Raw genomic sequence first — 27,207 nt, 5'->3', positions numbered from 1 at the left:
TGTATCATCAGAGGAGAAAAGTTTAATTATGATGGGGAAATGGTCGCTGCCGAATAAATGATCTTCTGTGTGCCACGTGCTGTCTATTTGTAGTAGTGGGCTACCAAAAGTAAGGTCGACGTTAGTTAGTGTATTGTGTGTGCTGAAGTGGCTTGGTGACTTGTCGTTTAGTAGGATGAATTTTTTGATGTGAGTGTATAGTTGATGGGTATGGGTATGTAGTCGATGTATTTTATGTGAGTTTCTTGTAGAGAAATTATGAGGGGTGTGTGTTTTTTGATGATTAATTGTAGTTCGCAGTAGTTGTTTAGATAGCCATTCATGTTCTATTGTATGATTTTATGGTCATTTTAAAAGGTTTTTGTTGTTAGTTGAGTTGTTTTTGGTTACTATTGGTGTTTTAGGTGCTTTTAGAATTAGATACTGTCGGAATCGCTGTTATTATTGGGCTTGGTTTTACTTAGGTTTTTTTGCTTTTGGTTGGTTGTTTTTAGTGGTTTTGAGGTTTGTTTCAAGGGTTTTGTTTTTTTCTTTGGAAAAGATTCGAAGTTTCAGATCATTGGTTTTTTGGCTGGCAAGGACGCAAGTGAGGGTGGTCGAAGGGGTCGAAGTGGAGGGTGTGTCGATATCCATGTAGGTGTCATCTGTATTGTAACGATCGGTTAAAGCTTGGGAGGATGGTGCAGAGTTTACGAGATGTGCTGATGATGTGGCGTCTTGAGGTCTTGGTATGATATGGTGTCAGATTATATATATATATATATAGTAATTTTACTATTAAGTAATTTTACTATTAATTATTTTATTAATTGAGTCGAACTAATGTCCCGTCAGTTGACTAAGGACAACGCTAAGGAGAATAAATTCACACACAAGTTTAGGTTTAGGTGTTTATTGATTTGATCTCAGCTTAAGACTAATTTCTTGTTACAAAAATATTTCTTGAGGTGCTCTTTGTTTACAAAGAGATCTTGGGATATTGGTTGTACATAATGTGGGACGAGATTGCCCGCTTGGGATGTTGAATATATACAGTAATTTAATAGTATGAGTGCCATCCATGGAGGGCACTTAGTGATTCTAAGAATTATTGTTTTGTAATAGAAGAGCGGCATCGCTTGCTCTGGATGTAGATTGCTTGCAGGTGTTCAGCGTGGGATCGCCTACGCTGCATATTTTTATTTATTTGAACAAAGTTGAATATGAGAATATGTCACTATATATATATATATATATATATATATATATATATATATATATATATATAGATTCATCTATGTTGTTCTATGTCTGTTATATTTTTAAGTTTAAGTGGTTTCTGTGCTCTTAAATTGTTTTTTGTTTTAATGAGTAGGTAACCTGCGCGGTCGTTTTTACACGACTAGGCCTCCACATGCATAACCAAATGTTTTTTTAATTAGAAAAGGTGATATATTGAATTATTTCTTGTCTGTTCTATTTATTACAATGAATTTCGGTTCTCCTAGCTGTTTGTTGTAAATTTATGTTAATGAGGTTTTATGTATGACTGGTGGTTTATCCATTGTTTTTGATATGTTTGGGCTTGCGCCCGGCACTCTGAATTTTTGTTCTATGTGTAAATTGTTTATGTTTTCGAATTTTGTTTTGTTTTATTTGTTTTTAACTGATTAAGTTGGTGTGCTAATTTTTGGCGCTACGGTAAGTCAGAGGTAACACGTCTTATCTTCAAGAGAGTTGAAGTGGTACTGAACTGTCAAACTATAAATACAATAGGTATAGGTAAAATAGTAAATATAATGAAATTTGTTTTTTCGTGTAATCCTTGTAATTATTTACTATATTCAAAAAAAAAAAAAATTATTTTGTTTTTCTTATAAGCTGTATGGGGTGGGAGCGCATATAGCACATGAATAATTTATTTTGCTATTAATTCGTTGAAAAAGCTCATAAATAATCGAACACGGAATCCATTTAATTCGATGGAAGACATTAAGTCTCCGGTTAATATTACATTTTCTTTTACATCCATATCCTACGCCTAATCCTAGGCTAAGAACGCGAAGTTCCTTTATTTGTTTCATTTATATATTTATTATCATTTCCAGGTTGATAAATCCATGAAGCCTAAAAATACGCAATAATAATTAAGGCCTGAATAATGTTAGCTTTTTTCACCATGCGCGCATAGTTATAGAAACGACCTCTGGAACGATCCTGATCGAGAGGGAGTCCAATAGGATAAAATGATCTGTGGCTTGCTCTCTAGTCATACCTCTTCCGACTACGACCGTTGAAAAATTAAAATCTACACATATCCGAAATGAAATTTCCCAAGGATTTTGATTTCTTTTTTGTAGATATAAGCATTTAAAGTTGAACTTTTTAAGTTTTTTTTAAGAAAGGAAACTTACTTCGGCACGCCAAAGTTTGTATACCCTTGCTGTTTGCAATTGGATCATTAATAATCGATCCATTCTAGTCAAATTATTAGAAACAAGAAAGAAAGCTAACTTTGGCACGCCGAAGTTTGTATACCCTTGCATATTGATTATACCCAGGGATTGCAAATAAGAGTTATGAGTAAAATAAAAGTTATTACCAAAAAATTGAGCTGGAAAGATGAAATATTTATTATTATTATTTATTTATTTATTTTTCAAAATAAAAATTGGAGAATAATTTTAATTTTCAATTATTATTTTAAAAATTGAAAATAATTGTTATAACTCAACTTTTATATACAAATTGAAAAATAATAATTATTCTAAAACTTTTTTATAAAACTTGAATAATAAGAATTAATTTCCTATTTTTTCTATATAATTGTAAAATAACTCTTATTTCATAATCTATATATATAAAAATGGAGACAAAAATGTTAGCGATCAAATCACAAGAGAACGGCTGGGCCGATTTGGCTCAATTTTTTTTCAGTTTTTTGTAATTGCCAGAAGAAGGATATAGCATAAGAAAATTTTGGGAAGTCCTTCCGGAAAGGTCGCTAGCGGCTCAACAGATGGACACACTGTTGTATGTAAAATTCTGAAACACCCTACAAAGATCATAGCTGCGTTGAAATTGTGTATCAATGAACTCGGTAAAAAAAATATTTAAACAAACAAAGTGAGCTTAAACAATTGGAAGTAATGCCTGCTGTTAGACGATCAAATCTAAATAATCAGAATTTCCGTAATAGTCGGACGCAAGAGGAACGTACAGAAATAAATGCATCGATACGTGCCCAAATGGCACAGCTTCGCGCTGCACAAAGACCACCTCAAGCCCGACAAAATAATAGAGGAAGACGAGCAAATGAAAACTTGAATCGCGCTGCATTCGCATACAATCCTGAAACATCCTACAAGGATCTTACGTGCGTTGTTATTGGTTCATTATCTGTTGTATGTCAGCATTGTAATGCATTGAAGTTTCGGTTGGAAACCCCCGGCTTATGCTGTGCAGGTGGCAAAATTAAATTGCCCGTTTTGGCTCATCCACCAGAGCCTTTGTACTCGCTACTATATGGAAACTCAGCCCAATCAAACAGTTTCCTGAAGCTTGCACAAGAATATAACGGATGCTTTCAAATGACGTCTTTTGGAGCCGAGGTTGTTCAACAATCAGGCTACAATCCAAGTTATAAGGTAATGGCGTCTCTTTATTATCACATTTTTTCAAAATTGCATCCCAACATTCAGATTCAAGGGCAAATTCACCACCGAGCGGGTGCTTTGTTACCACCACAAAACAAAGATCATAAATTCCTTCAGATCTATTTCATTGGTGATTCGGAAGTTGAACTAAATCACCGCTGTGCAATTTTTACTGCAACTAAACGTGAAATTATTCAACAATTGCAAAACCTTCTCCATGAGCATAATGAATTGGTCAGATTGTTTAAAACCTCATTGGATATAAAGCATTATGACGAACATAAAATCATTATCAGCGCTGACAAAAGACCCACTGGTAGCCATGCAAGACAATTTAATGCTCCCACTATCAATGAAGTCGCAGTGGTGATTGTTGGCGAGAATGTTGAATCACGCGATATTGTTCTTAAGCGTCGGGATAATGGCCAATTGCAGCGAGTTTATGAGACTCATCGGTCTTATGATGCTCTTCAATACCCGTTGATGTTCTGTCGTGGAGAAGATGGGTATCACTTCAACATAAAGATGGTCAATCCAACGACAGGTTTGTTTAAAAGTCATCACGTCTTTTTAATTCTACAACTGAGTTTGAATTCAAATTTTAGGAGAAGAAACGAATAAGAAGGTTAGCTGTATGAATTTTTATGCGTATCGATTGATGATTCGACTTGATGTTGACAATCATCTGTTAAGATACCGCCGTTTGTTTCAACAGTACTGTGTCGACATGTACGTCAAAGTAGAAACGGAACGTCTCAATTTCATTCGTTTTAATCAGTCGAAGTTGCGCTCAGACGAGTACATCCACTTGCGTGACGCCATCGCTACTGAAGGACACGCGGCCAAAATCGGTTTTTTGACCATTCTCCCAGCTACTTATGTTGGAAGCCCGCGCCATATGCATGAGTATGCTCAAGATGCGATGACGTATGTCCGGAATTACGGACGCCCGGATTTATTCATCACCTTCACATGCAATCCGAAATGGCCCGAAATTACCAATTTGTTGCTTTCAGGACAAACATCCAGCGATCGACCTGACATCACTGCACGAGTATTCAAGCAAAAGATCACAGTACTTATGGATTACATTGTTAAGCAGAAGGTTTTTGGCGCAGTTCGTTGTTGGATGTACTCGGTTGAGTGGCAAAAGCGTGGCTTACCACATGCGCACATTCTGCTCTGGATGTTCGACAAGATCCGACCAGATCATATTGATTCGATTATTTCAGCCGAAATACCAGATAAGCAAACTGATCCCGAGCTGCATTCCATTGTGACAACGAGCATGATCCATGGCCCTTGCGGAGTCCACAACCCAGAGTCAGTATGCATGAAAAACGGAAACTGCACAAAACGATTTCCCCGTCCGTTGACGGCTGAAACAATCAGTGGAAACGATGGATATCCATTGTATAGGCGTCGTTCTCCAGATGATAACGGCAAATGGATCGAATTAATGGTGAAACGTAACGAAACAAACGTAACAGTAATCGTGGATAACCGCTGGATCGTTCCATATTGCCCGCTTTTGTCGAAAACGTTCTCAACGCATTGCAATGTTGAGTACTGCAACTCTACGTTTGCAAATATGTGAACAAAGGGAGCGACATGGCGGTGTTTGGCATTGCTGATTCGAATGCAAACGACGAGGTGACGAAATTTCAACTTGGACGCTACGTTAGTTGTAACGAGGCCATTTGGCGGCTATTTTCATTTCCGATTCATGAACGTTACCCGACTGTCGTGCACTTATCTGTTCACTTGGAGAACGGCCAGCGTGTCTACTTTACGGACACGAACGCAGCGCAAAGAGCAGAACGGCCACCAGCGACAACGATTGATAATTCGACTTGATGTTGACAATCATCTGTTAAGATACCGCCGTTTGTTTCAACAGTACTGTGTCGACATGTACGTCAAAGTAGAAACGAACGTTTCAATTTAATTTGTTTTAATCAGTCGAAGTTGGGGCGAGATAAAGTTTGCCGGGTCCGCTAGTTTGTATTATAAAAATTATAACTGTTACGATCCCTGATTATACCCTTGCAGGGTATTATAATTTTAGTCAGAAGTTTGCAACGCAGTGAAGGAGACGTTTCCGACCCTATAAAGTATATATATTCTTGATCAGCATCAACAGCCGAGTCGATCTAGCCATGTCCGTCTGTCCGTCCGTCTGTCCGTCTGTCCGTCCGTCTGTCCGTCTGTCCGTTTCTACGCAAACTAGTCCCTCAGTTTTAAAGCTATCTGAATGAAACTTTGCATATAGTCTTCTATATACTCTCACTGCTATATATGTCGGAACGGGCCGGATCGGACGACTATATCATATAGCTGCCATACAAATGTTCGATAAATTTTTAGAAAAATCATTATAACTTGGCTTTTTTTCAACATTTTTGAATAATTTTTGAGATATGGCCATTTTATATTATTTCAGAATATTATTATTTATATATTATATTATATTATATATTATTATTTAATATTTCAGAATTTCGGTTTTAATTTTTTGAAAATCGGACGACTATATCATATAGCTGCCATAGGAACGATCGGGAAATTAATAGAAAAAAATGTATAACTTCGTTGTTTTTCAACATTTTTTCATCTACTCCGGGATATAAGCTTGTTTTATTATTCTAGAATTTTGGTATAAATTTCATAAAAATCGGACAACTATGTATATCATATAGCTGCCATATAAACCGATCGGTAGATGTAGAGAAAATGTAAAGCTGGGAATGCAAAACTGTAACTGTCAAACGATCGTGAAATTAATAGAAAAAAAATTATTGATTCGTTGTTTTTCAACGTATTTTCATCTACTCCGGGATATAAGCTTACTTTATTATTCTAGAATTTTGGTATAAATTTCAAAAAAATCGGACAACTATATCATATAGCCATATAAACGATCGGTAGATGTAGGGAAAATGTAAAGCTGGAAATGCAAAACTGTAACTGTCAAACTGTAAACATAATAAGTATAGGAAAAATGTAATGAAATAATATCTGCAAGGGTATACAAACTTCGGCGTGCCGAAGTTAGCTTATCATAGACGGACATGGCTAGATCGACTCGGCTGTTGATGCTGATCAAAAATATATATACTTTATAGAGTCGGAAACTGACTGATAAAATTAATACCATAATTCTGATATAATAAAAATAAAAAATATCTCAGAGAAGATGAAAGTTCGTTACAAAAAAAACGAAATTATTTTTTTTTTTTTTGTCTATTAATTTTACGATCGTTCCTATGGCACCTATAAGATATAGTCATCCGATTTTCATAAAATAAAAACCGAAATTCTGAAATATTAAAAAATGGGTATATCTGAAAAATTATGAAAATATGCTGAAAAACAGCTTGGTTCTTTTTTTTTTTTTTTTTTTGTATAAGTCCATATTTATTTATACGTTAATCAACCAACCCTTGCAGATGGGAGTTACTGGAGTTATGTATATATATGTTATAGTTGTCCGATTTTTATCAAAGATGTACAACAATTCTTAAATAATAAAAAAAATCTTGGAGTACATGAAAATACGTTGAAAAACAACGAAGTTATATAAGACATAGTCGTCCGATCCGGCCTGTTCCGACATATATAGTAGTGAGAGTACATAGAAGACTATATGCAAAGTTTCATTCAGATAGCTTTAAAACTGAGGGGCTAGTTTGCGTAGAAATAGACAGACCGACATGACTAGATCGGTTGTTATGGGTATGATGCAATTCTGTGATAGTTTTTATAGCGCTGTACGATCATAGGGTATGCAGAAGTTTGTAATATCTTACCTTGTATAAGCGGGAATATTTTTTGTACCATTTTCAGTTTGTAAAAAATCGGAGAGCATATTCCAATTTTTTTCGTCATAGTTAACCGGAAATGGTCCAATTTCCTCTGGATTGACAATTATAAACTCGTGTTGAGGTGGTAAGTTTGAAATTTTAATTTGCTTAATTTTTTTCATCCATAAATACGTGTTGTTAAAAAAGTTGAGAGTGTCTTGTCGAATAACGAACAAAGGTATCCACCAAAGCATTTTGTCTTGATCAGGAACATCGTGAGGCCTTTCTCTTAAGTATACCTTTTGTTGTATTATTGCCGTTCTTGTCTCGTAGTCTCTGGTAATTTCTATAATCGGAAGGCGGCTTTGTTTTAACCAAGACTCTGAAATTTCTAATATACTTAGTTCTTTATCCAGAGTCTTATCTATTTTAGCTTGTTTTGAAAGTGTATTCCACAGGTCCGATCCCTTAAAAGATCTGTTTTTATAATCGGAAATAAATTTTCGTATTCCATTTTTAAAGGATTCCATTCCCAAAACGTGTTTAAGCATTCTAATTGTTAACTCAATTTTGTGAGAATTCAACTCTTGTTTCATTCCTGTTATGCGAGAATGAGGATATCGTTTTCCTAATTCATAGTACAATGAGTAGAGTATGGTCATGGGATATTTTCCGTTAAACTCAGCTTCTCCATTGATCTAAATAAAAGTATTTTTCAGTTTTCTTAATTACATTATTTTTTATATGTTTCTTACTTCAATGACTAATTCGGACGCTAAAAAACTTATTAAGGCTTTATTAATATAAGCCTCAGTCCACCAATCCGGAGTAATAAACGTACCAATCCACTGATACATAATCTCTCGCATAATTTCAGAAATCCCATTTGTTTGTAATTCAGACTCCCTAATAAGCATTAAAATATTATTATTTTGTGAATACAATTTTGCAGCTCCCTTACCTTACTATTAACATACCGTATTGGCTCATATAACGATATGTAGGAAGATCTGGAATGGCGATTACATCAAAATTCGTAAAAGGTAGAGATGCATTAAAGAAATTTCTTATGCATTCATGTGCTACGTATACTTTGTTTTGAAATTCCTGGAAATATTAATTCAACGATGTTACATTAAAGAGTGTAAATGGAGCGATATTTATATTCAGATTCAGATTATTATACAAGTTTCAAATTCATATATTATTGCGCAAGTCAAGTTTATAAAATATCTTTTCATATTTTACTTAAAACTAAAAAAAAATGAAATAGAAGATTGTAGTCGAACACTATTTTTTCAGTATCGACTCACCTGTCATAGAAACAGGTCTAGTTTCGATATTGCGCTCCAAAAATAACAAAAAACACGAACGGAAGCAAACTTCGGCACGCCGAAGATTGTATACCCTTGCAGTTAGCAATTGGATCATTAAGAATCCAGTCATTCTGGTTAAATTAGTAGGAAAAACAGGATATATATAAAAGTTTTATATTTATAGAAATACATATAATAATTTGGTTTTGATATTTTTTTTTTTTTTTTTTTTTTTTTTTTTTGGGCTTTGCTTTTATTTATTGAATCTTCTCATTTATGAGACTAACAATAAGTGTATCAAATCTTACAATACTACCTAACTATCAGTCATGAGACTGGTACAGAGTAAATGGCCCTGACTAATTATGGCTGGGTTGGATGGTCGTTACGTAGTAGGCGGCTTCTTCTGGAAACTCGTATCAAGTCCCGTGCTAAAGGATTTGGATGGGTGAAGAGTTTTTCCTTGTAGGACGCTTTTTGTTTTTCTATTTCGTTCTTAACTGCAGGAATGCCGAGATCCCTGTGGATGTGTTCGTTGCGAATATACCATGGTGCCCCAGTGATAGATCTCAGGATTTTTGATTGGGCGCGCTGTATGATGTCTAGATTGGTACTGCACGCGTTCCCCCAGAGCTGGGAGCCAAACGTCCATATTGGCTTTAGTGTGGAGTTGTAGAGCAGGACCTTGTAGTCCAGACACAGGGGCGATCGGGAGTTTATGAGCCAGTGGAGGCTGCTGGCTTTTAGTTTTAGATGAAGTTTCTTGCATTCAATATGTCTTCGCCATGTTAGGCGTCTGTCCAGGTGGACGCCCAGGTACGTTACCACGTTAACTGCGCTGTTCAGGTAGAGCGGGGGGCATGGGTGTCTGTTGAGAGTGAACGTTATGTGCTTACACTTTTGTTCATTTATTTTAATACGCCAATCAGATAGCCACTTCTCGACTACCTTGAAGTGGTTGGCGAGCTGGGTTGTTGCCGGACTGGACATCTGGAACGGCTGAGGATCGCAGTGTCGTCAGCGAAAGTGGATAGTGTTAGCTGGTCGCTTGTGGGGATATCCGCTGTGTATAGAACAAATAGGGTAGGCCCAAGTGCGCTTCCTTGTGGGACTCCAGCTTCGATTGAATAGGTGCCGGATGTTGTTGCGTTGCACCTCACTGCGAAGACTCTGTTGTAGAGATACGACTCAAGTAATTTGTGTGTGTATACCGGCAAAAGTGTTTTTATTTTGTGCATGAGGCCATCGAGCCAGACGCGGTCGAATGCTTGAGAAACGTCTAGAAATATTGCGCTGCAATATTCTCGATGTTCGAAGACTGTGCGGATTTCTGATGTTATTCTGTTAACTTGCTCTATAGTTCCATGCTTTTCTCTTAAGCCAAATTGATGAGCTGGGATGATGTTGTGAGCTCCCAGATAAGGAATTATGCGCTTTAGTAGGCATTTTTCAAATAACTTGGACAAGCATGATAGTAGACTTATTGGTCGGTAAGATGACGGAATCGTGTGGTCTTTTCCGGGCTTCGGTATCATTATAATTATAGATTTTTTTCCATTTTGTTGGGTAATGGCCGAGACTTATGATCCCATTGAAGATTTTGCAGATGACCTCAATAGCACAATTCGGAAGTTTAATTATCATTTTTTGAGTTATTAGGTCATCGCCGGGAGCCTTTTTCGGCTTCAGTTCCCTGATGACCTTCGTCATTTCGTTCGGACGAAATGATGCTGGAGTAGATTCCGTTTCAGTGTGGGTTTGCGGAAGTTCAAATGGATTTGCAGCAGGGTTCGGCTGGAAAACGCCCTGGAGATGTGAGGCAAAAGTTTCGGCTTTGTCTTTGTCGCTGCGGGCCCAGCAACCAGATGACTTTCTTATCGGGGTTAAGGGGTCAGCCCGTGAGCTTAAATTTGGGATGCTTTGTGCTGGTTGGCGAGAGTTTTTCAATATATCTTAATTGTGCTTTTTCGGCATCTTGCTTCAGGGCCCGGCTTAGTTTGCGTGTGGCTTCATTTAGACGTTGCTTTGAGCATGGCGATCTATTGGTTTGCCACGCCCGTCGCAGACGCCTCTTTTCTTGGATAAGCTGTTCAAACTGCTGGTTCGTTTTGAATTTGATTTTTTGCACATCCGTCTGTTGTGGTGTTGAGATTCTGGCTGCAGTCACAAGTACCTCTTCCAGTGCGGAGGTGGAGGAGTCGATGTCGGTTTCAGTATTGAGCTGGGGGGCTACCTCAATGTGGGAACTCACATACTTTTTGTATTTCATCCAATTGGTTCTGTGCGACGTCAGCCTGTAGGGGCGATCCGTAGTTTCTGGGCTTTGAAGGAGGGTTATCAACAGCGGCGAGTGATCTGAAGAAAGGTCTGGAAGGGCCTTGGCGTTTATTAAATTGCGTGGGATGTTTTTTGTCACCGCGAAGTCAATTAGATCGGGTATCTTTCTGGGGTCTACTGGCCAATATGTGGGGCTACCAGGGGAAACGTAGCACAGTAGCGCCTCTCGAACAATTAGCGTTGCAAAAATCAAAAAAGTCATGTTCGTAAAAACGATTTTAACCATACTTATTCGACAGGAAATTTAACAAGGATTCAGAATCTGAAATAAAATCAATTTTAAGATTTTTTTGTAGAAGTTATGAGCATTTAAAGTTGAACTTTGTTTCGTTTTTTGCATCATACAAAAAAAAATGTGTAAATTGGTCGACTTTCAGGTAATATTAAAAAAAAAACCATAAAACCAATGGTCATGGTTTTTACTTTAAATGATAGATACATTCATAAACTATTAAAGAACCTAAAAAAAACGACACTTTGATTTGGGCTTCTACAGGTAAATCGCTACCTGCCAGGTGTCCATTTTTTTCACCTTTTTCTGCCTAAAGTAGTCTATATCTTTTGACGCCAATGCCGGCGACTGACTACACTATGACTACAAGTTCCGTGGATCTTTCCTGGATCAGAATTAACTTTCATCGGCTGCGTCGAGCTGCGTCTGCGGAAATGCAACGCAAAAAACCAAAACAACTCAGGGAAAAATATACCAAAATACCGACACAATTTCATACATTTCAAGAAATATACTAACTGTAGCGCGTGGCGGTTACAGTTCGAATTAAAAAAAAAAAATTTTTTTTCAGTTTTCAAATTATTTTTATTTGAGCAAATACATAAAAATAAACATAAAAAATTAAATAAAAATTTTTGTTTTCATTGAAAAAAAAATATTTTTTCACTTTGATACCCTTTAAAAATGCGTATTTGTGGGCAGTACATATATATATATATATATATTTTACAACAACTACCTGTCCAATGCCGTTTAAATTATTCGATTACCTTATTTGGTTCAAAAGATATGATTTTTGCAACGCTAAATGAGAAAAGGCGCTACTGTGCGTAGTCCAGCTTATTTCTCACATTGATGAGAGCGTTATACAGTTGTCACGAGGATTTGATACTTGAATTATAAATTTAAATGCAGAAAACACACACAAAACAGAGTTTTATTTCATTTTACCTATGTATGTATACTTACTATGTTTACAGTTTGACCGTTTCAGTTTTAGATTACCAGCTTTACATTTTCTCTATATCTACCAATCGCTTCTATGGCAGCTATATGATATAGTTGTCCGATTTTTATAAAATTAATACCAAAATTCTGAAATAATAAAAATAAAAAATATCTCAGAGAGGATGAAAGTTCGTTGAAAAACAACGAAATTATATTTTTTTCTATTAATTTCCCGATCGTTCCTATGGCACCTATAAGATTAAAATTAAAATCGAAATTTTGAAATATTTATGAAATATTTATGGCTATATCCCAAAATATATGAAAATATGTTAATAAACAGCCAAATTATAATTTTTTTCTTAAAATTTGACTATATGCAAAGTTGCATTCAGAAAGCTTTAAAACTGAGGGACTAGTTTGCTTAGAAGCAGACAGACGGACATTACTAGATCGTTTGACCGGTTTATTCCATCTCCGCGGCATGTAAGGTTTCGAAAAGAAATAGAATCAAATGGTTATAGTCCAGAAATGCTTAGTTTATTAGAAATACTCCACAAACAAGCATATATTTAGTAAAAAAAAATACAAATGAAACAAAAATAAAAAAAAAAAAAACAATTTAAAAAGAAAAATTCAGAAAAGGTCCTACTGTGCGCCGTAATGAAGATTATAAAAACTCTTTAAGGAGAGCCGACTGAAACTGGACCTATTACCCAAACATTCGAAAATCTCGACCTCCCAGAATACGTTTATATAGGATACAAAAGAGTTCAAGTACCAGGCTCAATCCGATGTAATAACTGTCTACGTCTAGGCCATCTCCAAAAACTCTGCAAGAATACAGAAACCTGCTCTAAACGCATTTTCTGCAAGCTCAATGCAACGTAACATTCCCCATAACATTCACCCAGAATACACCAGCATCAACGTCTTATTGAGCGGCAGAATTTCAAGCGAGAAATCAAAACACCGTGTGTATGCTGCGGAATTGTATTTGCGACTGAATTTGAAGTTGAAGAATAAAGAGAAGTGGGTATGCATAATTTTTTATTCTTTATTCCTAAGAGCGAGACAAATATTGATACTTCAAAATCTCTATCCTATACCCATACAAGCGTGTAAATTAAGAAAAAGACTAAACTTTTAATTAAAAAATTATAATTGTGACCGAAGCTTTTATTGTGTCTTGATTCGGGTGAGTTAAGAACTAAAAACTATCTTATCAGTAGGGTCTTATAGGATACCTCAGCTAATGCAAAAGCTCTCTATTGTCTGAGTGGGAGCTTGAGACAGAGAGGACATGAGACAGTGGACTTCGAACTTATCATGAGAGAGTGAGATTTTGAGCGAACGGATCGTAAGGATTGCAATGTCAGCACTGTCCTGATATATATATATAAGTTAACAGTGCACTATGGTTTTTTTCGCGTTTTTTTTGGCATAAAGTCAATTTTTTTATTTTTATGTATCTTAAAATTTTTTTTATTTTTAATTTTTAAATACCATAGACAAATAAAAAAATATGTAACTTTAACATATGGAACAACACTGTTCTGCTGGCCAGCTGTTAAAGTCAGCTGATTATGTAGCAGCTGTTTTGTATGAAATTGGCGCGAAAAATTGTGCGACTTTGATAGTTTGTTGTGGCAAAAGTTTACGAAGAAGTTAAATGAATAAATATGGAAAACGATTGTCCAGGTATATAAAACTAAAGTTTACCAATGTTTCTGTCGTTGTTATGTGTTTTTGTCCAATTGTACCGTCTTTTGTTTACGTGTATTTTTAGAGCGAGCTTAACAAGTGTAGCTGTGTTTCGTGGATCAGTACTTTTGCATGGCAAAGAGTTGCAAAAAGTTGTAAATGAGAAACTATTAACCAAAGTGTGCAGATTAATGAGAAACTAACCGTTTTTGTCCGAATCCACACGTTTTCGAAAAAATCAACATTTTCTAGTACCATATCAGTATGGTTTTTTTCCGTTTTTTTTTTTTTCTATAAACTCCAATTTTAGGTCTATTGTATTGAAATTTCGTTTGAATACCTTTTTTAAGCTTTCAAGAAGACCTACCAAGTTTCAAATGATTTGGGGCACTATTTCATATAGCTGCCATATAACAGATCTGGCCCATTCGCCAAAAAATTTTTTTTTTTTTTAAATATAACCAAATCATTTGAAACTTGGTAGGTCATCTTGGGAGCTTAAAAAATGTATACAAACCAAATTTCAAAGCAATAGCTTGAAAAACAAAAAAGTTGGTGCAAATCGGCCAGATCGGTTATATGGCAGCTATATGAAATAGTGCCCCAAATCATTTGAAATTTGGTAGGCCATCATAGAAGCTTAAAAAATGTATACATACCAAATTTCAGATCAATAGGTTTAAAATTAGAGTTTATGCCAAAAAAAACGCGAAAAAAACCATAGTGCAGTGAAGGGCTGGCCGCCCGACCCAACTGTTCCCCCGCCCCCCGTGCCGACTCGGCACATCAACATCCGCTGACCGGCCAACTTCACCTGCCCCCTGCACCCCGTGCCGATCCAGCACATTGGTATCCACCGGCCGACGGAAAAGCTGACGAGCCACCTGCCCCCCGCACCCCGTGCCGACTCAGCACGGCGACAGACATCCGCCGGGCACGGCACATTGACCGCTCACCGTGCAACTGGAGCACGGTGAGAACTGCAAGGTCTGCAGTATGGCAAGCGCTGCCGACGCCGACGTCGGGCGGCGCCAACGGAACGCCCATCTACCCCGAGGGCTAAAGGCCAGATGACGACTTGGGTCAAGACAGTAGCAGTTGGACGGCGAACCAAACTAGTTATCATTACTTATCCTCTTGTTCTAATTAATTAAATAATGAATACGAATTATAACGATACGAATTGTAACGACGACTCCTATTCTGGTCTCCTGTTCTGAATCTTCTGTGGGAATGAATAGGTACAAGTATGAACTGGGGCCGTAGCTCCGCCATAGGGAGCCGAACTATGGCGGGGCTCCCCACATGTCCTTACAAAGGACTTAACTAAACGCCCTGGCAGTCTTCCAAAGGATGATCGACGACGTATTACGAGAGCATATCGGTAAAATTTGCTATGTATATCGACATCGACGATATCATTGTCTTAAGTAAAGACTATGAGTCTCACTGGCGTAATCTTCGCGCTGTTTTTGAAAAATTGAGACAGGCCAAGTTGCAAGTAAATTTGGAAAAATCGCAGTTCCTGCGCACCCAGGTTGAGTTTCTGGGTTATGTAGTAACGGCAGAGGGAATCCGCGCAGACGGGAAGAAAGTCAAAGCCATAAAAGATATGCCCCCACCTGTAAATTTGAAGGAACTTAAAAGTTTCCTCGGAATGACATCCTATTACAGGAAATTTATCTGCGACTACGCGAAGGTTGCTAAACCCTTGACGAACCTCACGAGGGGAGAACACGCTCAGGTTAAGGCCTCTCAATCCAAGAATATATCGATTTCGCTTGACGAGGAAGGCATGAAAGCTTTTGAAGATTTGAAAACCATTCTTGCCTCTTCGGAAGTTCTGGCATTTCCGGACTTTAACAAGCCTTTCCATTTGACAACCGACGCTTCAAATTACGCAATAGGAGCTGTTCTCTCTCAGAACGACGGTGGGAAAGACCGCCCGATCGCCTATATTTCGCGGTCTCTGAACAAAACAGAGGAAAACTACGCAGTGAATGAAAAAGAAATGCTAGCGATAGTATGGGCCCTCGATAATTTACGATCTTACCTCTACGGCGCTGCGTCAATTAAAGTTTATACAGATCACCAGCCCCTGACCTTTTCACTAGGTAATCGAAACTATAATGCGAAGCTAAAGCGGTGGAAAGCGCGTATTGAAGAATACAACTGCGAGCTCATCTACAAACCAGGCGAATCTAATGTGGTCGCTGATGCCCTTTCACGCATCATCTCAAATGTAAACTACCTTAATGCCGACGCAGCTTCAGTTTCAGCAACGGACTCCATTGCTACCGTCCACAGTGCGCTTCAAGACGCATCGGACTTAATTCCTCATGTGGAAGCCCCCCTTAACGTGTTTAAGAGTCAACTTGTGTTCGACCCAGACAGGTCGGAATACTCTTGTGAAACTCCACATCCAGGTTACGTGCGTCACTTGATTCCCATTGACGCCACACAAAATTTGCTGCCCTCTTTAACGAAATTCCTAAAACCATCAGTGATCAACGGCATAAAGATTCCCGAGAACTACTTACAGTCTTTACAAGAGTGCTGCCGAGAGAATTTCCCCGGGTACAAACTTCGCATTACGCAGAGGTTGGTAACCGATGTGGCAGACGAGGAAGAACTGTGTAGAGTAATAAATGTGGAGCATTCTAGGGCCCACAGGAATCCAAAGGAGATGAAGTTACAGATCCTAGAAAAATATTATTTCCCCAGAATGGCCAGCCGCATTAGGTCGTTGGTCTCTTCTTGCCAGGCCTGCAAAATGTTTAAATATGATAGGCACTCGGCCAAGCCAAAACTACAGCTCACGCTTATCCCCAGTTACCCATGTGAAATCCTATACATCGACCTCTTCACGATCGAAAACCTCAAATTCCTGAGTTGCATCGACAAATTCTCAAAATTTGCCAAGCTTTTCCCAATAGAATCGAAATCGGCAGTCCACCTCCGCGAGCGGCTGACCGAAGTCCTACATTATTTCACTGCACCCGAAACAATAGTCTCAGACAATGAAAGGGGCTTACTCTGCTCCACCGTACTAAATTACTTACAATCTCTTGGAATAGCCGTCTATTACACACCTTCTCAGAAGAGTGAGGTGAATGGCCAGGTCGAAAGGTTTCAGTCAACCTTCCTTGAGATATACCGATGTTTGAAAAACGATAACCGTAGCCTAAAAGCAACCGAACTGGTTTTTATTGCCGTAGACAGATATAATAACTCTGTCCATTCGGTGACAAACCGTAAGCCGGTCGATATATTCTTCGATAGAACTTCAAGAATAAACTATCAGGAGCTTACCAATTTTAAGGAACAGACAGAGGAAGACATAAGAGGGCTACTCCTGCATAAACAAAAAATGTCAACCGACAGGCTTAAAAAGAGCCGGGCACCGCCCCTGCAATACAGTCAGGGGGACACAGTTTATGTCGCCAACAAACAAATCAAGAGTAAAGATAAACATCGATTCAAACCAGAAGAGGTAGAGGAAAATGGCAGGGTTACGGTAATAACTAAATGAGGAAAGACGTTCCACAAGTCCCATATAAAGAGCTAAAAACAGCCTCGCTGGGAACGCTTCACAAATCCCTATCAAAATAAAATTAAAACAATAATTAAAATCAAGAAACCTTAAAGATAACAAATTATTTGGGTCTCAAAAAAAAAAAAAAAAACAAAAAAACAAAAAAAAAAACAAAAAAAAAAGAATAAAAAAATAAAATACAAAAATAAAATACAAAAATAAAATGTAAACAAAAAAATATACAAATAAGCAAGTACCCAAAATAATTAATTAAGGAAATAACAATTAACAAAATAAATATTAACACAAAATAATTCATTAAGGAATAACAATTACCAAAAATAAGAATTAAAACGTCAAGAGTAAATAATAAATAAAAAATGAATAACATCTCTCTCACAAGTACGGCGATCATTCAAGTCACAACCGCCCTAAATATCTTCAAGTATGACACGCCGGTCATCCCACTCCAGCAGGGCGTGGTATGGCGTGTGAACGGGGTGTTCAAGCTCGCCCACGTCATGGACTTGAGACAGATCCAAAACATAATAGACAAGACCACGGAGGAAACATCGGTAATAACCGACGCCAGAGTTGCGTCATTAATTTTCCACTACCTGGAAGAAGCCACTGATGGCATTAAGAGGATGACATCGGCGCACCGCGCGCCTCGATCTATAGACTGGTTGGGATCAGCCTGGAAATGGGTAGCTGGATCCCCCGATGCCACGGACTGGAATACCATCCCCCAGTCGCAGGAGGTCGTCATCAAAAATAATAACCAGCAGATACGAATAAATGCAAAGTTGTTCGACGCTACGCATGACTCACTACAGAAGCTCGACGTCATGATGGCGAGAGTAAACTCCATCGATGGGGAAGTCCATCTGGCGACCATATTAATGCAGAAAGCAGTGATACTATTAAAGCAGGTCGAGGAGATTACTAGGGCCTGCCAACTGGCAAAGGCATCTGTAGTAAACACGAATCTCTTAGATCAAAAGGAAGTGGAAACCATTCTAGAAGAAACCCACAGTCTGCCATACCAGAATGTGGTGGAAGCGGTGGAATTCGCAGAGCCGTCGATTCTGACTAATGGGAGCTGCGCTTTATACGTGTTGGCGTTGCCCAAAGTCATCGACACTAACTACAAGTTAATGCTCCTTTACCCTACAATTATAGAGGGTAAGCAAGTAGAGCTGGAATATAACAAACTGGCGATGGCTCCCCAAGAAACCTACGCGGTATTGGGTGACTGCCTCACCATCGGCAATACTACTGTTTGCCGAGAAAAGAATCTAAAAAGACTGGACGAGGCCGGCTGGATTCCCTGACTCTTGAAGGGAGGACACGCCCTCTGCGACCACCTAAGGAACGATCAGGAAATAGTGGAGTTGGTCGACGATGGTACCCTGTTCCTGACGAATTTCAATGGAACGGTCATAACAAATTCGGGAAAACGCCAGCTAATGGGCTCCTTCATAGTGCAATACAGCAATGAGACCATCCAGATTGGCAACATGACTTATAGCAGTTATGCGTCGACGCACGTGATGGCCATGCCAGCGGTGCTTAGTAAAGTAACCGCAACAGGTTACAAACTCTCGTTAAAATATGTGCATGACTTCAGCTTGCAGAACCTAAGAAAACTGTCCACAATATCTAATAATTTCTTGTTCTCAATTTTAACAGAAACAGCGATTACCCTCATTATCGCCTCACTGCTATATGTTGTGTGGAGAAAAATAACCTCCACCAAGGGCATCCCAACGCATCGAGGCATCGTCGAACTGGAGGCACCCGCCGCCGGTCCGACCCCTGTGAAGAGCTGCTGATCTGCGGGACGCAGATTTTCAAAGGTGGAAGAGTTAACAGTGAAGGGCTGGCCGCCCGACCCAACTGTTCCCCCGCCCCCCGTGCCGACTCGGCACATCAACATCCGCCGCCCGGCCACGGGAGCGCTGACCGGCCAACTTCACCTGCCCCCCGCTCCCCGTGCCCACTCGGCACATCAACATCCGCCGTCCGGCCACGGGAGCGCTGACCGGCCAACTTCACCTGCCCCCTGCACCCCGTGCCGATCCAGCACATTGGTATCCACCGGCCGACGGAAAAGCTGACGAGCCACCTGCCCCCCGCACCCCGTGCCGACTCAGCACGGCGACAGACATCCGCCGGGCACGGCACATTGACCGCTCACCGTGCAACTGGAGCACGGTGAGAACTGCAAGGTCTGCAGTATGGCAAGCGCTGCCGACGCCGACGTCGGGCGGCGCCAACGGAACGCCCATCTACCCCGAGGGCTAAAGGCCAGATGACGACTTGGGTCAAGACAGTAGCAGTTGGACGGCGAACCAAACTAGTTATCATTACTTATCCTCTTGTTCTAATTAATTAAATAATGAATACGAATTATAACGATACGAATTGTAACGACGACTCCTATTCTGGTCTCCTGTTCTGAATCTTCTGTGGGAATGAATAGGTACAAGTATGAACTGGGGCCGTAGCTCCGCCATAGGGAGCCGAACTATGGCGGGGCTCCCCACATGTCCTTACAAAGGACATAACTTATATATATAGATATATATTATATTATTATTATTATTCCCTTGCAGGGTATTATAATTTCAGTCAGAAGTTTGCAACGCAGTGAAGGAGACGTTTCCGACTTTATAAAGTATATATATTCTTGATCAGCATCAACAGCCGAGTCGATCTAGCCATGTCTATCCGTCCGTCTGTCCGTCCGTCTGTCCGTCTGTCCGTTTCTACGCAAAGTAGTCCCTCAGTTTTAAAGCTATCTGAATGAAACTTTGCATGTAGTCTTCTATATACTCTCACTGCTATATATGTCAGAACGGGCCGGATCGGACGACTAGCTGCCATACAAATGATCGATACATTTTTAGAAAAAAATTATAACTTGGCGGTTTTTTAATATTATTCCATCATTTTTGAGATATAGCCATTTTATATTACTCCAGAATTTTGTTTAAAATTTTATGAAAATCTGACCACTATATCGTATAGCTGCCATAGGAACGATCGGGAAATTAATCGAAAAAAAATTATAACTTCGTTGTTTTTCAACGTATTTTAATTTACTTTGAGACATGAGCTTCTGGTATTGTTTCTGAATTTTGGTATAAATTTTATGTAAATCGGACGACTATATCTTATAGCTGCCATAGGAAGGATAGGGAAGGTAATAGAAAAAATTATAACTTCGTTGTTTTTCAACGTATTTTCATCTACTTTGAGACATGAGCTTTTAGTATTATTTCAGAATACTAGTCTAGTTTCGATATTGCGCTCCAAAAATAACAAAAAACACGAACGGAAGCAAACTTCGGCACGCCGAAGATTGTATACCCTTGCAGTTCGCAATTGGATCATTAAGAATCCAGTCATTCTGGTTAAATTAGTAGGAAAAACAGGATATATATAAAAGTTGTATATTTATAGAAATACATATAATAATTTGGTTTTTATACTTTTTTTTTTTTTTTTTTTTTTTTTTGGTCTTTGCTTTTATTTATTGAATCTTCTCATTTATGAGACTAACAATAAGTGTATCAAATCTTACAATACTACCTAACTATCAGTCATGAGACTGGTACAGAGTAAATGGCCCTGACTAATTATGGCTGGGTTGGATGGTCGTTACGTAGTAGGCGGCTTCTTCTGGAAACTCGTATCAAGTCCCGTGCTAAAGGATTTGGATGGGTGGAGAGTTTTTCCTTGTAGGACGCTTTTTGTTTTTCTATTTCGTTCTTAACTGCAGGAATGCCGAGATCCCTGTGGATGTGTTCGTTGCGAATATACCATGGTGCCCCAGTGATAGTTTTCACGATTTTTGATTGGGCGCGCTGTATGATGTCTAGATTGGTACTGCACGCGTTCCCCCAGAGCTGGGAGCCAAACGTCCATATTGGCTTTAGTGTGGAGTTGTAGAGCAGGACCTTGTAGTCCAGACACAGGGGCGATCGGGAGTTTATGAGCCAGTGGAGGCTGCTGGCTTTTAGTCTTAGATGAAGTTTCTTGCATTCAATATGTCTTCGCCATGTTAGGCGTCTGTCCAGGTGGACGCCCAGGTACGTTACCACGTTGACTTCGGGGATCAGTGTGCTGTTCAGGTAGAGCGGGGCGCATGTTTGTCTGTTGAGAGTGAACGTTATGTGCTTACACTTTTGTTCATTTATTTTAATACGCCAATCAGATAGCCACTTCTCGACTACCTTGAAGTGGTTGGCGAGCTGGGTTGTTGCCCGGACTGGACATCTGGAACGGCTGAGGATCGCAGTGTCGTCAGCGAAAGTGGATAGTGTTAGCTGGTCGCTTGTGGGGATATCCGCTGTGTATAGAACAAATAGGGTAGGCCCAAGAGCGCTTCCTTGTGGGACTCCAGCTTCGATTGAATAGGTGCCGGATGTTGTTGCGTTGCACCTCACTGCGAAGACTCTGTTGTAGAGATACGACTCAAGTAATTTGTGTGTGTATACCGGCAAAAGTGTTTTTATTTTGTGCATGAGGCCGTTGAGCCAGACGCGGTCGAATGCTTGAGAAACATCGAGAAATATCGCGCTCCAATATTCTCGATGCTCGAAGGCTGTGCGAATTTCTGATGTTATTCTGTTAACTTGCTCGATAGTTCCATGTTTTTCTCTGAAGCCACATTGATGAGCTGGGATGATGTTGTGAGCTCCCAGATAAGGAATTATGCGCTTTAGTAGGCATTTTTCAAATAACTTGGACAAGCATGATAGTAGACTTATTGGTCGGTAAGATGACGGAATCGTGTGGTCTTTTCCGGGCTTCGGTATCATTATAATTATAGATTTTTTCCATTTTGTTGGGTAATGGCCGAAACTTATGATCCCATTGAATATTTTACAGATGACCTCAATAGCACAATTCGGAAGTTTAATTATCATTTTTTGAGTTATTAGGTCATCGCCGGGAGCCTTTTTCGGCTTTAGTTCCCTGATGACCTTCGTTATTTCGTTCGGACGAAATGATGCTGGAGTAGATTCCGTTTCAGTGTGGGTTTGCGATAGTTCAAATGGTAGTTCAAATGGATGTGCAGCAGGGTTCGGCTGGAAAACGCCCTGGAGATGTGAGGCAAAAGTTTCGGCTCTGTCTTTGTCGCTGCGGGCCCAATAACCAGATGATTTTCTAATCGGGGTAATGGTTTCAGTCGGAGAGCTTAAGTTTGGGTGAGCTCTCCATAAGGGAGGCTTTCTGCTGGTTGGCGAGAGTTTCTCAATATATCTTAATTGTGCATTTTCGGCATCTTGCTTCAGGGCCCGGCTTAGTTTGCGTGTGGCTTCATTTAGACGTTGCTTTGAGCATGGCGATCTATTGGTTTGCCACGCCCGTCGCAGACGCCTCTTTTCTTGGATAAGCTGTTCAAAGTGCTGGTTCGTTTTGAATTTGATTTTTTGCACATCCTTCTGTTGTGGTGTTGAGATCCTGGCTGCAGTCACAAGTGCCTCTTCCAGAGCGGAGGTGGTGGAGTCGATGTCTGCTTCAGTATTGAGCCGGGGGGATAGCTCTATTTGGGAACTCACATACTTTTTGTATTTCATCCAATTGGTTCTGTGCGACGTCAGCCTGTGAGGGCGATCCGTAGTTTCTGGGCTTTGAAGGAGGGTTATCAACAGCGGCGAGTGATCTGAAGAAAGGTCCGGAAGGGCCTTGGCGTTTATTAGATTGCGTGGGATGTTTTTTGTCACCGCAAAGTCAATTAGATCAGGTATCTTTCTGGGGTCTGCTGGCCAATAGGTGGGGCTACCAGGGGAAACGTAGTCCAGTTTATTTCTCACATTGATGAGAGCGTTATACAGTTGTCTTCCCTTGGGGGTCACGAGGCGGGATCCCCAATGCGTGTGCTTGGCGTTGTAATCTCCTGCAGCTATGAAAGGATCTCCAAGAGAGTTGTAAAAGTCCATGAATTGGCCTTCAGAGATTGTAAAGCGAGGTGGGCAGTAGACAGCAGCAATGCAAAGGTTGCCGTTACCTGACTGCACTTTAATGGACGTAGCTTGCAAGTAATTTGTAGCAAACTTTTGGTGGAAGTGGTGTTTGATGCGTTCTCTGATAAGGATGCCGGTCCCGCCGTGGGCTTTACCATCTGGATGATCTGTGCGGTGGAAGGTATAACCTCTAATATGAAAGTTGTATCTTTTTGTGAGGTGCGTTTCAACCAGTAGCATGGCGTCGATGTGGTTTTCATTTAGGAATTGTGTTAGTTCAAGTTTATGCCGTGACACGCCGTTGGCATTCCACGTGGATATACGTAGATTAGACATTGATTATTTCGACTGTTGTGCTACAAGCAACTGTATCACCATATTCTGATTCTGGACAAGCGTTTGCATGGTCGTTTTCATAAATGACATGAGTTCCATCATACTTTGTTGCATGGTCACCATCATGGATTCCAGGTTGTTTTGTGACTGCCCTGGGGCCTTCTGAGGGTTTACCGAGTTTGAGGGGGGAGGATTTTGCATACCTGTTCGTAGAGCTTCAGCGTAGGAGATGCCCGTCGGGGCATTTAGACAACCAAAAGAGGATCTGGCTGCTTTGGCAAAGAATACATCTGGAGATGTTTTTGAATTATAATACACATTTTGTGTATTTTGTTGGCGTGTAGCTGTTGCTCATCGCATGCGACTCTTCAGCTCCTTGTAGACCACGCAGCCTCTGTAGTTAGCTGTGTGATTTCCTCCACAGTTTTCGCATTTTTTCGTTTTTGGGTCTTCTTTGTTCGCAGGGCAGTGTGCGGAATTGTGGAAGTCTCCACAGACTACTCAGACTGACCGAAGGGTGCAGTATGTCCTTGTTTGTCCATACTCCTGGCAATTTGTGCATTGCACAGGAGCGTTGCGTTTGTGTGGTTCTTCCTCGGTGATTCTTCGATGCAATAGGAACTGCAACTTGTAGATCGGGTGAACTTCATTCTTCTTCAGGGTTTTACTTTCTGGCTGTAGTTCGACTTTGAATAGTGGTTGCGGCTTTTTGTTTTTATTTATAATGTTGCTGACGTTCTTGGCAAGGAAACCCTGGCCTTTCAGGGCTACCACTATCTCAGAGGGGGCGACGTCTGGTTCAATTCCTTTTAACACGACTTGCAGTCCCTTGCTGCTTTTCAGTTGGTAGGTGTAAAAATTCTTTTTGGAATCTTCCAGGTATTTTGACACAGCCCGAAAGTGTTCTTCTGTTTTGGTTTGAATTTTTGTTTCGCAAATGTTCCCTTTAATAAGCGGAACAACATGAAAGTTTCCGTCCCCGACGAGAGCAACAATTTTTTGACCAGGGCGTTTGAGCTTTTCTCCCTAATATAAATGGGTGGGGGCTTTGGCTGTTTTTGAGTCTCCTGCTCCGGCTCTGCTTGGTTATTCTCATCAGCTGCTAGCGGAGAAAATTTGTTGGAGTTGTTTGGGTCGTAGCTTTTGGTGACACGGTTGATCTTAGGCTTGTTACCAACCGTGTTATGTGGGCTAAGCTTACGCTTAATTTGGATGTAGCGATCCATGCCAGTCTGTATGGCCGGAACCGCTTGTTGCTTTTCGGAGTTCACGGTTACCGTTGTTACCATTGAATTTGGCGATGCGGCCGTTGGCACCGATTTCGCAATATTGGTCGTTGGTTTAGTTGTTGCTGTTGCTTTTGCTACGTTTGCAGAAATTGCAGCTCTGCTTGTTGTTGGTGCGTCTTCCATCGAAGCCGGTGGTGGAGGGGTTTGGCATTGGGAGCTCCAAGATGTAGGAGCTGAAATGAGTAGGGCGGGTGAGCAAGAGCGCGCTCTCGTGCCGTCGGCGGTCAGTAGAGCAGGGTTGGGCTTGGTAGGCGTTTTTTCTGCTTCGATATCGCGAGTTGAGAAATAGATGAAGCAACCGTTTCTTTGGTTTACAGAGGTTCTACGCTCATTCTTTTGATCGCCGCTCATTATTTTGAGCTTGTTACGCGTGGCACCATATAAATGAACTTTGCAGCTCAAAAACACGTCTCACGCACTAGTGTCCGTTTGTCATACGCACTGTAGGGCTTGGCCTAGCTGACAGTACGTAGTTTAGAGTTCCGAATTTACTTTTTCACCATGAAAAAACACTTCGAGAATAAACCCCGCGTAGCGGTCGTCCGTAAGCACGTCTGCACTCGTTGAAGGTCGAATGCCGACGAACTGAGAAAAGAATTTTTGCTGCAGTTAACGGACGGCCAAGGGCAGCTGTGCAAAGTTACGGACTAGAGCGAGAGAGTGATAAATTTTATGTTATGCAGAAGGCAGGCGGAGAGGCAAAGCTTTGCTACGCAGAGCAAATTTATTGTTATTGTTTGGCCGCTGGGTCATCAGGTGCGGGCTGCATAACCAGACATTCTCTCCCCGTTGGAAGACAAGGGCTTTCAACTTCATCCTGCTTCGGCAGCACACACAGCTTAGCAACTGCGCGATTGATGATGCCAGTGGCGGTCTTCAGCACAGCGACTCGAGCCACATTGTCGGATCCAGCGACGAGGTTGACCACTCGAGATAGTGGCCACTTGAGGGAGGGCAGGTTTTCGTCCTTAACCAGAACGACATCACCGGGTTGAACATCCGTCTTCTGTATGCGCCACTTGGAGCGCTGTTGAAGGAGCGTCAGGTACTCCTTTTTCCAGCGGGAACAGGACAGTTGCTGGTAGAACGAAATTTTCTGCCAGCGATCCAACCGATTGAGGTTCAAGTTTGTGTAGTCAGGCTCGGGAAACAAGGCCAGAGGAGCAGTACCCAAGAAGTGCGCCGGTGTCAGCACATCAAGATCGCCAGGGTGTTCTGAAAGTGAGACTAAAGGACGAGAATTAATGATTGCCGCGATGTGGCAAACGAGAGTGCGCAGGTCATCAGCGGGCAGTACTGCAGGTCCAACAGATCGGTAGAAGTGGTACTTCGCAGTCTTCACAGCCGCCTCCCATAGACCTCCAAAGTGGGGTGAGCGAGGAGGAATAAATCTCCATTCGATGATGTCAGTCAAGCAGAATTCATCTATTGCGGTTTGGTGGCTGGCATTCAGGAACAATCGCTTTAGCTCAGACAACTCGTTCTTAGCGCCAACAAAATTAGTCGCATTGTCCGACCAAGAGTAGTAGGAGCACGAGAATAGCCCCATTTGTTGTACTTCTTGAATGAGTTGAGCCAGCAACACGGCAGCAGACAACTCCAACTTAGGGACCGTGAGAGTCTTCAGTGGCGCCACACGAGATTTAGCGCAGAGAAGATGGGCAATCCTTCGGTCATCCTCCATGGAATTGACGTAAATGCAGCCTCCGTATGCGTCAATACTGGCATCACTGAATCCGTGGACTTCGATCACGCTGTTTGGGTTCAGTGCTAGCCGAGGAAACTGGAGCCTTTGCGTCTCACAAATATTGGCCGACAAACTTAGCCACGAAGAATTTAGCGCTGCCGGCAAGCTTTCGTCCCAGTCGAGTCTCTCTCTCCAGATCTTCTGTGAAAATATTTTGGCTTTAGTAATTACAGGACAAATAAGACCTAGAGGATCATAAAAGCAAGCGATCGTAGACAAGACTGAGCGCTTGGTTGGTTTGGCAATAATTTTCATTGGCGATGTGGAGAACAGCAAAACGTCCGACGACGAATCCCAAGCAAGTCCAAGCGTTTTTGTAATGTCGCTGCCATCGTCGAACTTCAAGA

The 27,207-nt window shown here is 40.6% G+C and overlaps 1 protein-coding gene across 1 annotated transcript in view; it reads right to left on the bottom strand.

Moving 5' to 3' along the window:
- Positions 1 to 27,207, bottom strand: part of LOC108081262 (aminopeptidase N) — a 791,205-nt gene that overhangs the window by 132,968 nt on the left and 631,030 nt on the right. The window contains exons 7-9 of the mRNA XM_041776406.2: positions 8,400 to 8,545; positions 8,194 to 8,344; positions 7,445 to 8,136 (exon numbers count right to left, since the gene is read on the bottom strand). Of these exons, the coding sequence (XP_041632340.2) occupies positions 7,445 to 8,136; positions 8,194 to 8,344; positions 8,400 to 8,545 (989 nt within the window). The remainder of the gene's footprint in view (positions 1 to 7,444; positions 8,137 to 8,193; positions 8,345 to 8,399; positions 8,546 to 27,207) is intronic.

Source organism: Drosophila kikkawai, chromosome 3L, assembly GCF_030179895.1.
Source record: "Drosophila kikkawai strain 14028-0561.14 chromosome 3L, DkikHiC1v2, whole genome shotgun sequence".
Classification (NCBI taxonomy): Eukaryota; Metazoa; Arthropoda; class Insecta; order Diptera; family Drosophilidae; genus Drosophila; species Drosophila kikkawai.
The sequence above is the reverse complement of the archived record's forward strand: the minus strand, read 5'-3'. Positions and strand labels throughout refer to the sequence as shown.